The 16,606-nt window shown below is 30.6% G+C and overlaps 1 protein-coding gene across 3 annotated transcripts in view; it reads right to left on the reverse strand.

Moving 5' to 3' along the window:
• The window catches only part of LOC106460819 (hexokinase-2-like), a 51,938-nt gene that overhangs the window by 29,361 nt on the left and 5,971 nt on the right, over window positions 1-16,606 (reverse strand). For all 3 annotated transcript variants that reach the window (XM_013920561.2, XM_013920564.2, XM_013920563.2), the window contains 5 exons: window positions 8,931-9,093; window positions 5,642-5,787; window positions 3,565-3,640; window positions 2,107-2,246; window positions 1,746-1,845 (listed from right to left, as the gene is read on the reverse strand). In XM_013920561.2, coding sequence (XP_013776015.1) covers window positions 1,746-1,845; window positions 2,107-2,246; window positions 3,565-3,640; window positions 5,642-5,787; window positions 8,931-9,093 — 625 coding nt within the window. The remainder of the gene's footprint in view (window positions 1-1,745; window positions 1,846-2,106; window positions 2,247-3,564; window positions 3,641-5,641; window positions 5,788-8,930; window positions 9,094-16,606) is intronic.

Below are 16,606 nucleotides of genomic sequence, written 5' to 3' on the forward strand. Positions count from 1 at the left end.
CTATGCTTTGAACCAACTATTTCAAACTTGGACTCATCCATCCATAACACCTTTTTCCAATCATCAACTTTTTAGCAAATTTCAGTCTCTTGACAATATTTGGAGATCGAAGAAAATGATTTTTAACTGCTACACGACAAAATATTCCATTCTCGTTGAATCTTCTTGATACTGTAGAACTGGACACTTCTCTGCCATTTGGTACAAGGGCGTTTATCTCATGCTTGAGATCAGTGGCAGTCTTCCTTCTGTCCCAAAGGTTGCATAAACGAAGATACTTAACATCAGTATCATTGACTTTAGGTGTTTCAAACTTACCTGTCTCAATCTCATGATCTAAGCCTAGAGTGTACTTGACAGTGTTTGAGGAGCATTTCAAGTCAGGCAGCAATTTGTCAGAGAGTCCAACCAGCATCACGTAAAGCTTTTATGCAAACTCTCTGCTCTATTGTTTTTTGGGCCGTGGCATGACAACAAAACTTAATATGTAGTGTTAAGTACTGTTTTTATCAAGGTTTATTTGTGGAGTGCTATTAAATTGGTTTCTTCTAGCATATACTGGTACCATATGCTAGCTTCTTTCTATATAGTTAAGACACTGCATGGGGTACCATGAGAATTATTTCAGACCCTAATTTTGATCAAACAGAACCCTCCTGACATGTCCTTGGTACAAATATATGAGAATTCTAAAGAATGATAAGTATTCTCACCCTGGTTCATTCAATTATCAACAGGGATCAGTGAAGCATTACCACCATAATGTTGAAATTTACATTCTATAATGGCATGGAAGAATTAGTCCCATAAAATGGAAAGAATGACAAATTATTCTCTTATCTTAACACTTTTGCACAGTACTGTACTTCCTGGTCATACATACATTTACCACATTTCACTATCCAAAAATTCTCATCGATAGGCCATGTTCTCAGTTGAATAGCAAAAAAAAAAAAGAAACATTATTCAACTGATAACAAGAGTAAATGACACTAAAAATGGTCACTGAAAAAATAAAAAGATTTGTATGTATCTTAACTATTTCTGTAAGGCAAGAACAGCTGTTATGTAAATCAAACTGGAGTAAGGATGTGTGATGGCACAAAGATCATAAAAGCAAAATGTAAAAAATAAATCACAGTTTAGTAGATCCACCCCTATATTATGGTAAAATTGTAAACATTTAGAAAAAGTGATGAAACATTCTAATACGATTCCTGATTATTTTAATGCTTTACTTTACTGGGTATTAAAAGTTTAAACTAAAAATATAAGTTGACACTATTTCAATTGTAATAACTTTCTTAACACTGTTGATGAAACCTTTGGCTGAATAAGAGAGAAAGAGGGATATGATTCAAAACCATTTATCAATAACAATGCTCATTAGCACAACTGGGTTACAGATCCTGAAGTCTTAGTTAAAATGCTATTTATAACAAATTATAATACCATGTGGCAATAGTGTATTCTTATAACTAGACCAACCAAAAGTGAACTACTTATCAAACTGTGGGGCATTAAAACTATCGTAATATGAAGAATACTAATCTCTTTTTTTTTCATCACATGCATCACTGATTTAAGATAAGTTTTTTGAATCAATTATATTTGTAAAGCATACAGATATTTACCACTATAAAAGTGTGATGCTCCTATCAAAAGGAATCCAGTAGTATCATGTATTCCTGCAGATCATACTTGAAGTTGAATCTTAGTAAAATTTATAATAGTCTAGCACTCACCAAGGATGAGTCCAATGGCACAATCAGGATATAGTGATGCTCCTTTGATAAGGGTACCAGTAGTATCATTGACTACTGCAACAACATTTACCTGAAGATCCTAAATGAAGAGCATTTTGTAAGAACAAACAAATGTTACAGGAAAACATGGAGAATATTAAAAAAAAACTTCTAACTAGACATGATAGTGTTTAGTTCATATCACCGAGAAGTGTATTGAATGGATGAGTCAAGCAACTTCTTCTCTAACAACAGTAAACTTTAGAATGAAAAGGTTTATAAAAATTCATGTAACACAAAAAACAGTGACACATTTTTCAACAATGCATAATATAAAATTACTTTGAATAAACTGACTTACTCCTCGTCTTTCAAGGGCATCATTTAACATTTTCACTGCATCTTCGCCAACAACACTTGGAATGTTAAAGCTTTTTGTCCAAGTGACCAAAACGCCAATGTCTAATGCTTTTTGGACCATTGGGAAGGAAAAACAAAAACCTAAAGAAATTATAAATAGCAGATTTATAGATATATTTAATTTTGTCACAAGTAAATAGCATACTAGTGTGAATGAATTATGTGTACAGTATATATTTTAGTAATGAGCATATAGCATCAAATGTCATAAGAGTGTAATATACTAACAGACATAAGTTGTATATGAGTGTATTACGTCTACATCACTATTTTATTTCATAAGTTACTCACATAAATGTAAATTGTATGCAACTATATCGTGTTTACTGTGTTACATAAGGATAATTTGTACATGAAAAATCAATGAAAATATAATTAAAAATTAAAGCCTCAAGATCAAAAATCCATCAAAAATTTTGATTACTTGGATAGCTGTAATAATTGAAAACAGTAATAACAGACTACACTACTTTCAATTAGTTGATTATTTTCATGACACTGATTTAATCGTAATTTTGATTAATCGATTATATTACATGATAGTAATCAATGATATTGATTAATTGACATAATCAACCAACTCTACTGCTCTAAACTAGAACGTATGGAAAGGTTAGTTTGGCTCTGACAGACAACATTACTTTCTTTACTTGCACATACTTTTTCACAAGCTGGTAACAAGTAATATTTATCGCTACTTTGAATCAAAATAAAGACAAAATATTTTGGTATTCATATTAACCAAAATAACTTCTTAACTTTAAAAATTTGTTCAGTTGAACATGAATATAGTGAATAGTTGACTCACGGTTTAGAATTTTCCAATAACTAAAATTCATAATCTGTTGAACAATATGATATTTTATTCTTTTTCATTACAACACACAAGATGAAAGATTTTTAGGAGCATTCTTCCAGCTAAATCATTATCATATAGACTGGTTAAAAGGAAAGCTAACAAAATTGTTTTATTGCCCAAAATTAAAAGAAAATGTTAACAGTTCTCAAACACTGTCATGGTTAGAGCTAAATGTACAATGTAACATGTATGGTAAAACATGAAGTTTTTAAATGAGATTCTTAAAATTAAAACATGTTTTTATCGTCATGGTAAAAATCATTTCAAAAATATTGCAATGTTATTCTCATCTGACAATATAATTTTTAATTTGTTAATTACAGTGTTTGTAGTGATCAATTCTGACATATACATTAGAAACAGTATTGATAAGGAACAATTATGAATAAACCTATAATTTAAAATTCCACACATACTTATGCCTGTACATAATAATTAGCACAAAAACCTTAAGTATGTATTGCAAGGAACATACTTTTTCAATGCAAACAAAATATTCTATGTTAATGTTGTTCTTAAAACTCTGGTACATGTACCTACCAAGAGGTAAATGCTTTTCCAATAAATCATTTTTCTTCATGAAATCATGTATGCATTCAGCAAGAAAATCAAAGAGCTAAAAAAGAAGTGATATAAAGATTAACCAAGATGTATGTCTTCATCATCAGAAAAAAAGAAACAACCAAATCTACAACTTATAGCTTTAAAAAAATACTTTAACAAATCAGTGTTTGGTTATAATATAACATAACATAATGTTTTGGGACAACATGGAACCTATTGGTCCATCACAGCTATTCCATCTTCTAAACTATACTAAAACTATTAATAAATAAATTTTTTAAAATCTTAAAGCCAGCCCTTGTCATTTATATACTTAAAGCTTTTTCTTAAACTTACTTAAATTTACATCCAAAGGCAACCCATTACAAAGGCCAACCACTCTGCTAGAAAAATAAAACTGTCTTAGCTGAAGATGACTCCTACCTTACCAAAATTTATGTGTCCCCTAGTCCTACTATTCTCACTGTCAAGTATGAAGAAAGATGATTCATCAACACTATCAATTCTCTTTACAATCTTAAACACCTCAATCAGATCCCCTGTAATTCTTCTTTTTTCAAGAGAAAACAAATCGAGAGATTTCAACCTCTCCTCGTATGACAACCCCTCCATCCCAAGCACCATTCTAGTAATCCTTCTCTGAACCCTTTCCAACAACTCAATGTTTTTCCTAAGGTAAGAAGCCCATTAGTAAACACAGTGTTCCAAGTGTGACCTAATCACTAGCAACAGCACACTGTTTGGATGATTTAAGAGACTGATCAATTATTACACCAAGATTCCTTTCTTCCATGACACTGTTATGGTCATTTCCATCCAAATTATACTTATAATTCAAATTATGATAACTTACATGCATTATCTTGCATTTATTATAATTAAAACCCAATTGCCATTTATTTGCCCAACTCACTAATGATCTAAGTCCTTTTGTAAATCAGCAACATCTTCTTCAGAGCTAGCAACACCCAAGACTTTAATATCATTTGCAAATTTAAGTAATGTATTGACCATTCCTTCATCTATGTCATTGACATAAATCAAAAAGAGTAAGGGCACTAAGACTGAGCCCTTAGGTACCCCACTTGTGACATGAATCCAGTTTGACTGAACTTCATTTGTAACAACCCTCTGCTTTCTTCCATCCAGCCACTCTTCTATCCAATTGTCTAACTTATCCCCCACTCCTTTAGAGATAATTGTTTTTTAAAAGCATTCTGTGTGGTACCTTGTCAAATGCTTTCTGAAAATTCAGATACATCAAATTTACACTCTTACCCTCATCTACATAAGTAGTAACCTTTTCAAAGAATGTCAAAAGATTTGTAAGGCAAGATTTTCCCTTAGTGAAACCATGTTGACTTTGTTAAATGACTTTGCAAAGCATCTTTTATCAAACTTTCCAAAACTCTTCCCACAACCGATGTGGGGCTAATGGGTCTGTAATTACTGGGACAATTTTTATCACCTTCCTTGAAAAGAGGAGTTACATTAGCTAACTTCTAATCCTCTAGTACCTGCCCAAGGACTGAAAAACAATAGTAGCATGTGGCTCACATATCCAGTCTTTAACCTCCTTCACAACCCTTAGGGAAATATTATCTGGCCCAAGAGCCTTATTCGTTCTTCAAACTTCTCAATTTTTTCTTAACCAGCTCAAAATTAATGCAGTCATCTTGTTCAGTTGCATTTCCATCTATCAAATGTTCAAGATTTGGAAAACTGCTTAAAAAATAGAAGAATGCAAATGAAAAATCTTCGTTTCAAAATAAATCTAAAATCAAGGGGTATTTAATCATCCATGAAAGAAGCTATCACAAACATGTACATTACAGTATGAGGGAACTGTTAGGAAATTTGTTAGTGATAATTTTGGACATGATTCAAAATTATCTCCTAGTGATAATAAGAAAACAATGCTATTATCTAGATATTATAAATAGAATATCATCTTGGTTATCTTATTTAAATTATTCATGCATGCACCAACAGAAACCTGTCAATGTTTCGACCAGATGTTTTGGATTGCAATAGTTTTTTTTCAAAAGTTTACCGGTTCTCCATGATCTCCAATTCGTATAAATTCTGGAACTGTGTAATACTGTACATATGACTCAGCTTGGTGACCTGGCTTCAGACGAATTAGAATCACTCGAAAATTTGTCCCACCTAAGTCTAAAGCAAGGAAGTCTCCATCCTCTGAAAGATGTTTGTTTTACAATGAAATATGCAAAACACTGATAATATTAAATTAGTAGTAAAATGAAAAATGAAATGATAACCTTATAAAGACAGTATATTTTTCAATGGATCTTTTAACCCTGCATTAGTCTTCTGGGGTCTTCAAAGACACCAACTATTTTGTAAACATCTATTCCAACAGATAGAAGTACGTACATGTTTGTTGTTCTCAGTAGTTTCAGTATTCAGCTAGTTTGTGTTAAATTCTTACACTTAGTTTAGGTGGTAAAAAAGAAACAAGTTGTAATATTCAATGTTGATTTATTGATTAATAAAGGAAAAGATTTTGAACGTTAATGTTTTTTTGTTTCTAAAGTATTAATTTATTGTTATTTAAATATTATTAACAGGCCCCCTCACAAGCCAGTGGGGTACATTTTAGTTGAAAAAAAAACCTCCCCAATCCGGTTTGTCTTAATCCGAAATGAATTTTTTTAACATTTTTATTGGCTAAAAAGAAGGCATTTCCTGCACTCTTTTAGCACTGGTGCTCCAAAAAAAAAAATGATTTGAAGTGCATCACAAACTTAATGGCCGAACACAAGAAGCATGGAAGTCTCCAAAAGACCTGCAGAGGAATTCAGAAACTATTTAGGACTACCTTGGTGGATATTGTCAGTGAGCCAAGTACAATAGTATGTCTGTAACTGCTTTCAAAGTGTTCCTGTCTGCTCATCCTACTGCTGACTATCGTGATGCTTCAACCTTTCCTAATGAATTGCAGGTGAAATCATTTGTATCTCAATTGAAAGCTAAACATAAAAAGGTGAGAGCAGAAGCATAAAAGGTTGGCAATTGTTTAATTAATGATGCTGAGAATATGGCTTTATTGATATATACTGAATTTACTCCAAGGGGGGTAGATCTTAGTACTAGCTGGTATGGAGACTTGAAGATGCTGCATTTCACTTAAAATTTTATCAATTAACAAATGAAATTTGTCTTGAAAAGATATGTCCTATGTCCAAAATCAACCTCTTTGGGAGTTTTTGGATTGAACTTACTTTTAATATTCAACAAACTGTAGTGTAAAGACATCTCTTGGCTCCTGAGGGATGTGTTAAGTTAATTTTTTATGATGGGGTCTGCTAGAACCCCTGAAGAGTGACTGTGGAAAATTTTTACATAAGAATAATGCAGGGTTAAAAAAAAATTGTTTTTAAAAGTTTGCTATTGATAATTTAATTTAAATTTTTTGGCAAACATTTGAATGAAAGTGTTATTTAAAAAAATATATGTTTATTAACACACTTACACTAGATTTTCTTAACTTTTTAAAACACTGTAATTTTACTTCAAATTTAAAAATGTAAAGAACAATAAATACCAACCAGAAAAGTTTCTCACAGACACATAAAAAACAATTATTTACTGACGTTTCTTTCCAGTCAGTACCATTTATGAGCCTAGTTTACACAAAAATGTATTTTATAGCTTACACTATGGTCTTGACAACCAGTTGGCTTCAACAATCATTATGGGTTAACATTTAGGCTGACACTTCCATTTATTATCTGGAAACACTGTCATATTTTCATTAAAAATAAGAACTACAGAAATGCATCCCATAAAGTTCTTAATGTATTCTCTTTCAATTTGTTCAATACCATATTTATGTAAAAAAGCTAACTTTAAGGGGAAATGATAACATGGTTTACACTAGAATTATGATTTTTTTTAATTACTACTAGTTATTGCAATTAAGAGAGAGAGAGTGGATTTAGGTTTCAACTGATATTAGTGATAAAGTAGTTGTAGAATTATCTCAAATGAAACAAGAAAGACGAATAATTCCTTGAGTTGGTCACTTTCTGGTTTGGTATCTTAGCGATGGTTTCTGAGCTTGTTGGGTAGAGAAATAAATGAAAGTAAGTAGCAATCATCTTTTAAAGTAAAACTCTTTGTCACTGTTGATTTTTTTAGCATGTATAGTTGTATAATGCCTATTGACTATATATAATAGAGTCTACTGACTCTATGATAGTCATATTTTGTTGTATGCTACCTCCAATATAATTTTCAACAAATGAGATAAATCCTGGTTTTTTTTCATGAAATCTATGCCACCAAGATGCTTCTGGTTGAGGGAAAGATCCTGTGTTAAAGTTATTGTTTAAATAGTAAATGCTGGTAAAGCATGAGAAGCCAATAAGACTATAACATTTGTATTAATCATGTTGAATGTGCAATAAAACTTCCAGTTTACATGAGTTATATTTTATTACCTAAAATATGTAACTACTTGAATACAATGTTTCTAATCATGTTGGATGGTATGAGTCTAGCTAGCTGGCCCATGTGCCAACTGCCTTGGCAACCAACCAAATGAGTTGAAGTTATGTCACACACACACACTATATATATTCCCATTTTCTGATACAATTAGCCTGTGTATGCCATGCAGATCCAATGAAAATCACAAAACTGGTATGGCACTGGCAAGTGAACCAATTAATAACAATTACAGTAATCTTCTATATTCAAAATGCTACAGTATAAGTGAGTGAAATACATGTATCACAGGTTTATTTATTGATACATGACATTAAAATTCTGTAAATCTTACTCCTGGATTGTGTACAAGCAATTTTTTTATATTGGATTCTAAGTTTACCAGAAAAACTGAAATATTAACCAGCAAGTTTTCTAGCATCTGAATTATTAGAGTAACATAAGCATTTTGCTTTGATTTATATTCAATGGAATTCTAGTTACAAAGTTTGTGAAACTTCTACTATAGAAGAATCACAACATCAAGAGTATAAGGTATTTCATTAAATCAATTTAGTGTTAAAGCATAATGTACAAAAGATTTGAACAAAACATAGATAAATTATCATCAGAAAATGCTTGTCCCTTAAAAAGTCTGCAAAGACTTTTTTCATTCTGTTTATCACCATTAATAAGAGCAACATTTTTATCATACATATTTTTTTTATACAGACACTGTAATTAATATGTGAATCTTTTACACCAGACAATTTTGCTTGCATTTTTCATGCTTTCACAATCTTCTTTAATAATACATTGACAAAAGATGTTTATATGATCAAATAATCAATATATTTTTGATTAATAATTGTCATATTTTCTTTACTAACCTTTCCCATTTGGAAGCTCAGGAATAAAGGTATTCTCCATCTGAAGAGAAGATGCCTTAGGTGGATTTTGCATTAAGCCCAATTCCATCTCTGACTCAAATGTATCTTGAATTTGCTTGATCAGTTCCGGAGTGAGAACTAATGCAGAAACTATTTGGTTCACCTAAAATGAATATTAGCCATTAAACATAATTTTAGGATGTATTTATAAACATATTGTATTGATTACAAATCAAAAGAAGTAATCATCTCTCGCACAAATCACTATTAAGCCTCACTTTTGTGATGATAAAATCAGTTTACTTGATGTACTAATAATATTAATCTCAGAGGCACTGTTTTTCACTGGCCCTTGCTTAAATCTTACACCAATTAGAATGGACAACAATATCACATTCTCCTAGGGCATGTTGAAGTACACTTGACTTAATAGGTAATCTTAAGCTGACATGTTTTCCACTTCCATTAGAACTGATATAGAAAGTAAATTTATAAAGTACAAATGATGATTTTAAAGCAGGGATTTGATCCTTTAATTAAAAACAACACAAAACACAAGCACTATTATGTTTAAATACACATCTCAACTGTATCTTTGGATACACCTTTCTAATGGCATTCTGTAACTAATTTTGAATAATTAAGGGATATTTACTCTTGTATGGGAGACTGATAACAGGATATTTAGTATGGTATTCTGAAGACAATACAATGAGATAGCACAACTTTAAGGTTTGTGAATAAAGCTAAGATTCTGTTAAGACAGTTTTATTTGCTCACAGGGTGATCAATTAATTTATTTAAATAATTATGTAGTATTTTATCAGTGATAAAAACCAGAACATCATTTTTACATAACTCTTTCATATTATCAAATATGTTATGCTAAACCTCATATATGGTTGATATCATAAGCACAATGAAACAGTATTTTCATTTAATTTTACTTAAACATATTCATTAATAAAAAAAAACTGTAAATGTATTTTCATGGTACACTTCACACTTGAAGTGACCATTATTATTACTTATTAACTCTCTCACCCTGAGTATCCTTTACTGCGCATGACACAAGGTTCAAAATTTTATCAAACTACTCTTTGTTTATGTTATACCAATTAGTATAGAATAAAATCTTGGCTAATAATCTATATTCTGATAGTATATAAGTTTTACATTCTTAATTTTATAAAGCAATACTTCCCCTAGTATGACACATGACACATTTTCTCTAGGCACCTACTTTTCTCTATTTTATCCACCATCCCACCAAAAAGTAAAAAATTCAATGCAAATTACTCACTATAAAATCTTCATTGCTCAGACAAACCATAATTTTTAAACAGAGCTATCAAATACAAAATCAGATCCCTCCTGCCACATCCTCTCTTCCAGGATTTATTAATAGTTCTCTCTTACATTTAATTATATATTACCTATAACCAATAGAAAGTCAAGGTTTTAATTTATCAAATGACATATTGTATAACATTGTGTTATGAACAGATAATCATCAATTTCACTCAGAGTACAAGATCCTTTCCATAGGAAAACTAATGATTAGCTTGGATGAATTTGTAACAGCTCTTGTCGTATAGTTAGAAAGCCAGAAAAATTATGAGTTAGGAGGAATTGTCTACTTTTTACATGTTATTAGTCTGTGTTCTTTGGTTCATTATTTAATTAAGTAAAAATTATTTAGTGCATTATTTATTACCATTAGTATAAAAAAAAGTAGGGTTAAGTGTCATCGACAATCAACAGCAAGAAAAAAGAAGATTGGGTAAGTACTTTATTTCTTGTTTTTCATGTTTATTCTTTATCTATAATTATAAAAGTAACTAAAATGTAAAAATAGGGATCTTTTTAGGTTAGTTAAAGTTATATTAGGTAAAATAAATAATAATAATATAATAAAAATATTTCAGGAGGCATGCAAGCAGGCAGCTCGGAAGAGCTCGTGGGTAATGAGAAAAAAAAGGAGAGTAATTTATATTTAGATCTTTTTTTGGTGGTTACGAAATCAGTCAAATTGACCAACCTTGTATAGAGGTAGGGTAGAGAAAATAACAGACAAAATATAAAGTTTTCCTGAAAACAAACATTTGAAATGTACTTAGGAGATTTTAGAGATTACACAAATATAATTTGAGATGAAGAAAAGTACTTTTAATCTTAACATGAAAATCACTTTGCACACAGACTATTCACAACAAATAATCAATATATTCAAGGACAGATCTTTTTTTAGTATATTAAAAATACTTCACTAAAAAACATGATTTTTTGTATGTGAAAGGCTTATAATGTTTACTGAAATTTATCAAATTTTGTGAAGATATACACACTATATGAAAAGTTAGTAGTATAAATCTATAAAGACTTTATACAAGCACAAAAAAGTCACGTGTTCAGTAAAATTGACCAAGCCCATGTGGAGAGAGTTAATGTCCAGGAATGAAAGTCTATGGTCTTCCTGATATTCCACAGTAAACTTTGTACTGCTATGCCTACTGTTCAAATATTGAAGAAACTGGGAAGCTTGATCAGAGTTTTCAAAGATGGTAAATGCATCAACAACATTCCTACAATAGTAGAGACATTTAAACTGTTGCAGGAAATTTTCTAACAATTGCTTTTCATAAACACACAACAGATTGGCCAAAAATGGCATCAATATCAAATCCATAGTAATACTACTGATCTGATCATAAAGGTTTCAATAGAGTAGAAAAATGATATTCTTTAGTGGCAAAGTTCATTAATTTAAAAAAAATTGATTTAGGAATAGTCACATTGTTATAAATCAAGTTAGTACTTAGCTGTATGTCTCTTCCAAAGGTATATTTCTATATAATGATTCAACATTAAACTGGCACAATGCGCATTACTATCAAACATCAACTATTGTATTTCATGAGAAAATTCAAAGTGTATTCATTGGTGATAAACCTCTTTAGAAATTAAACTAAAAACTAATTAATGCATGGTTATAGGTAGATGTTCTGGTTTTCAGGTGACATTTTTTTTTCTAAATTCTGGTCAATAATTTTTACAAATTGGGCAGAATTTTTCAATATAAAAAGGGCAATATTGAGAGAAATGTTTTGTGTGTAGTCAAGAAAGAATAAATATTTGTGTTGAAATGTGGTTTTAATCAGAAAATAAAAAGTCCTTAAACAAACAAAATACAGCTGACTATTCTCTTAGTCTGAAAAAATTACAAGTTGGGTACAAATACATCTGCTGGTTTGGTTTTGCCAATAATTTGCAATGTCTTTAGTTACAAAAAAAAATCTTAAACTCCAACCCAATACTTCAGATGTCTACTCTCAGTAATCTAAAAAAAAAGAGTAAAGTACAACTAATTAAAAGCTTTAAAAAAATCTCATTTTGCCTTCAGCTGTGTTGCCTTTTGGTTGGTTAATAAAACAACAAGCATGGAAAAAAGTTTACCATAATAATTTTGTTACAGATGCCTATTAACATATATGAACATTTGATGTTTAAGTGTATTTTCAGACATTTTATTATGGTCTGGTCTTTGAATATACAACAATTTACTGAAGGACCAATCTACTGCTGCACTTCTAGTATGAATGCAGAATAGAGTTAATGCTGCTGCTGACACAGTTTGGAATCTGGCTGCACCATCCTTCCAAAATCTCACTGCTGTGACTTTTGGATTGCCCAGTACCACTATCTCTGCAAGAAAACTTGAAATCAGAACAACAGGTACTTTGCATTTTCTGCCCATTTTTAAAATTTGTAGTTATTAAGGAAGTTGCTCCCCAATGGCTTAGCAGTACGTCTAAAAGTATATAACACTAAAAACCAGATTTCAATACCTGTGGTGGGTACAGCACAGATAGTCCATTGTGCAGCTTTATCCTTAACTAATCCAAACAAATTAAGGAGATTATTATTGAGCAAGTAAATAAAATTTATTTTAATCCCAACTACTTTAATCCTACTGCTCTACTACACTGAACCAATGTCTACTTTTTCTCTTTCCTTTTCTCACGGTCTCTCAAATGTATCCGTGCTTTCTCTCAATCTCCGGCTGCTGTTTCTTTCCTGTCCTAATCCAATTTTCATTGTTTTGTAGTGGAGTCACAGATATTTACTGCACTACAAAACATATGGAAGACCAAAACTTAGTATTTTTCATTTCATGCCATTGATCTTGGCATCTATACTGGTAAAATGGGTGGTAATATATAATTATTAAAAACAGTCAAAGCTATACCACTAATCTGAGTTCTAATATTAATAAAAGATTGACCAGATTTAGACCAAATAGGTTGATGCAATTATAATTGCAAGAACTACTCAAATTGTGTAAAACAGTCCTTAAACTTAAGCTATGCTTTTCAACATCACTGAAAATAACACTATAAGATTGTTCTGTGAAAAAAGTTTTACTTAATAGTCACCTTAAACTGGTCAATTTAACCAGCTGTTTTCTCTAACCTTTAGAAAAAGTTTATTATTTTGTAATTCAATAAACTTTATGTATACAAAATCCTTCCACCCTACTTGATTCTCCAATATCTTAAATCCCTCTACAGTCTGTCATGATAAAGATTTAAATAACTGATTTTTTTGTCTAATCTTAAAATTAAGTAATTTAATTTGAGTTTTATTATACTGTCTGGGGTGATAAAACTGAGGAACAGAAACTTTAAAGTTAAGGAAAAGAAAACATATTTTTTTGTTATTTATATTAATTGTGAAAACTAATGCCTAATATACTTTGAGAAAAAATTTTAAATGTAGTCTTTTGGTATTTCTAAATTAACACCTGTTAATCATATCTATATTTAATAATAACAGCAGCTGACATTCTCAGAAAGTCTCAAAAACACTATGAATTTTAAAACTAAAAATACTAACATTTACCTCATACTACAAACAAGCATTTTATCAAACAACAGTTGAAGTTAGAGAGTAATGTACATTGTGCTAGTTTTGATGCTGAATAATTATATATAAATATACCTTCAGAAGAAACCATACAGCTAAGTGCTCATCTGATTGACAAGAAGTTTTCCAATAATATGACTATTTCTATATCAGTTTTCGGAAATTAATTAGTTTACCCCCACAGAATCTCACTTATTTTTTTAGAATGGAAAACTTTATGATAAACACAACAGTGTTGCTATGGGTTCAAGACTTACACCACCTTTGGTGAACCTATTCTTGTTTTTATGAAAAACAATGGTTACAAAATTGCTTTCAACAACTTAAATCTCTCTCTCTACTTTCATAGGTATGTTGATAATACATTTATCATCTTTGATAAGTCTGATCAAGCTTTCAGATTCCTTCATTATTTGACCGTAGACATGGCAGTATAAAGGAACACCATAAAATTTCATTCTTGGATAGTTTAATCAATAATGATAATGGTCACTACAAATATGAAAAGTACCAGAAAAAGATATTAACAGGCTTGATTTAATTTTGGAAGTTTATTTAGAATATGTTTAAGGGAAATTCAGTCAAAATATTGTTTCACTGTACATATAAAATACCTCACACATATGGAGTTTTGCATAAAGAATTTAATAATATCAAAGAGGTTTTATGTAAAAATAAATTTCCCAGTTTTTATCATTGATAAAATACTACATAATTATTCAAATAAATTAATTGATCACCCTGTGAGTAAATAAAACTGTCTTAACAGAATCTTAGCTTCATTCACAAACCTTAAAGTTGTGCCATCTCATCGTATTGTCTTCAGAATATCATACTAAATATTCTGTTATCAGTCTACCATATGAGAGTAAATATCCCTTAATTATTTTAAATCAGTTAAATAATGTAATTAGAAGTGTGTATCCACAGATACAGTTGAGATGTGTAATTAAACTTAATTGTTGCCTATGTTTTGTTTTTTAAGTTAAGGATTGATTTCCTGCTTTAAAATCATCATTTGTAGTTTGTAAATTTACTGGTCCTTGCTGTCAGCAAGGCTATATTGATTTTACTAAAAGAAAATTGTTGACATGAGTGAAACAACATTCCAAACTAAGACCTCCTATAAAAGCAAATGTACTTAAACATACCCTAGGAGAATGTGATGTTGTACATTCCGATTGGTTTATAATCTTAGCAAGAGCCAATGACAAACAAAGCCTCCAAGTAAGAGATCTTGCTGATCCCCAAGCTGAGATCTGAGGTTAATGTTATTGAAACAACAAGTAAACTGTTTTTACTATTATAAACCTCACTTGCAATTCTATGTACAGATTTAGCCTTCTTATTTAAAAGTATACTGACTTATTTAAAAGGGGTTCAGATGAGAGAGCTACTAGGATGATTCTAAAGATGGAAGGGTTATCTTACAACAATAGATTAAGATCTTTTGATTAACTTTCTCTTGAGAAAAGAAGGGTAGGAGATGATCTTATTTATATTTACAAAATTATCCAGGGAATTAATAGGATAAAACATTTGATTTCTTTGTCTTGTATTCTGAAGATAGTAGAATTAAAGGACACAAGCTTAAGGTTTGTAAATAACAAACTAGGATCCTGTTAAGACAATTTTACTTTCCTTATTGGGTTGTACGTTTTAACTGGTATGCATAATTAGTACAATCAACAAGTACCTCATTGCCTCAATGCTATACAATTGTATCTCTCTGCTGATTCACATAACATATATACGAGGCTCAAACTAATGACATGTAATTTAAAAAGTGATGATCTCTAACACAGTTATGTAAATTACAGTAACTTCTTTCTGAAAAAATGCGATTAAAAAATTACTAAATTTTTTTTTACAGTTTCATGCATGTAATGTGATATAGGTATGTACTTGTTTCTAGTGTCATATTGACTAAAGAGATATTTTGTTGGAAGTCACATGCTAGTTAAACCACTTAGGAGCAGATGTTCTCAAACTGTGGGTTGCAAGTCCCCTTACAGGGGATTGTGGAAGCCTCCATAGGGGAACCACTGAGTAGTAAGAAAAATATAATAAACCAATCTCAAGTATTTTTTCTGTGTAAATGGTAATATGTTCAAAAAGAATTGCTTTCTCTTCTCACACTCTTCATGGTCTGGTTGTACTACAGGGAATAGTTTAAACTATGTGTAGAATTGGAGGGGTCTCGAGTTCTTCATCTCTTACAACAGAGATCTGACACTGAACAAAGCTTGAGAACTGATGTATCAGAGTTACTTGTAAGTAGCCTTATGTTGGTTATACTAGTATTAATTCTGTAGCCTCATATTGGTTATATTAGTATTGATGCTGTAGCCTCATACTTGTTATATTAGTACTAAGCTTCATGCTGGCCATCTACATATTATTCTAGATGTATTCATGTGCTATCTAAACTAGTACTATATTTATTAAAATTTGACATTTTGATTTGGGCTACCTCCAAAATTAAATTATCAATGATGAAGATTCTGTGCAAGGTGTAGTACACTTCAATTTTGGACAGAAGACTATCCTGGCTTGGAAGTAGTTAAAAGAGCTATTATAATAGACTATGATATAATTTACACTTGATTTTATATTGTGCATTACATAATGTGATACACAAGAATACATTGATAAATGAATAAAAAATAGACAACTGAATTTTCAGTTCTAACAGGTCACAACACAGAAAACATATATATATATATATATATATATATATATATACACAC

Source organism: Limulus polyphemus, unplaced genomic scaffold, assembly GCF_000517525.1.
Source record: "Limulus polyphemus unplaced genomic scaffold, Limulus_polyphemus-2.1.2 Scaffold842, whole genome shotgun sequence".
Classification (NCBI taxonomy): domain Eukaryota; kingdom Metazoa; phylum Arthropoda; class Merostomata; order Xiphosura; family Limulidae; genus Limulus; species Limulus polyphemus.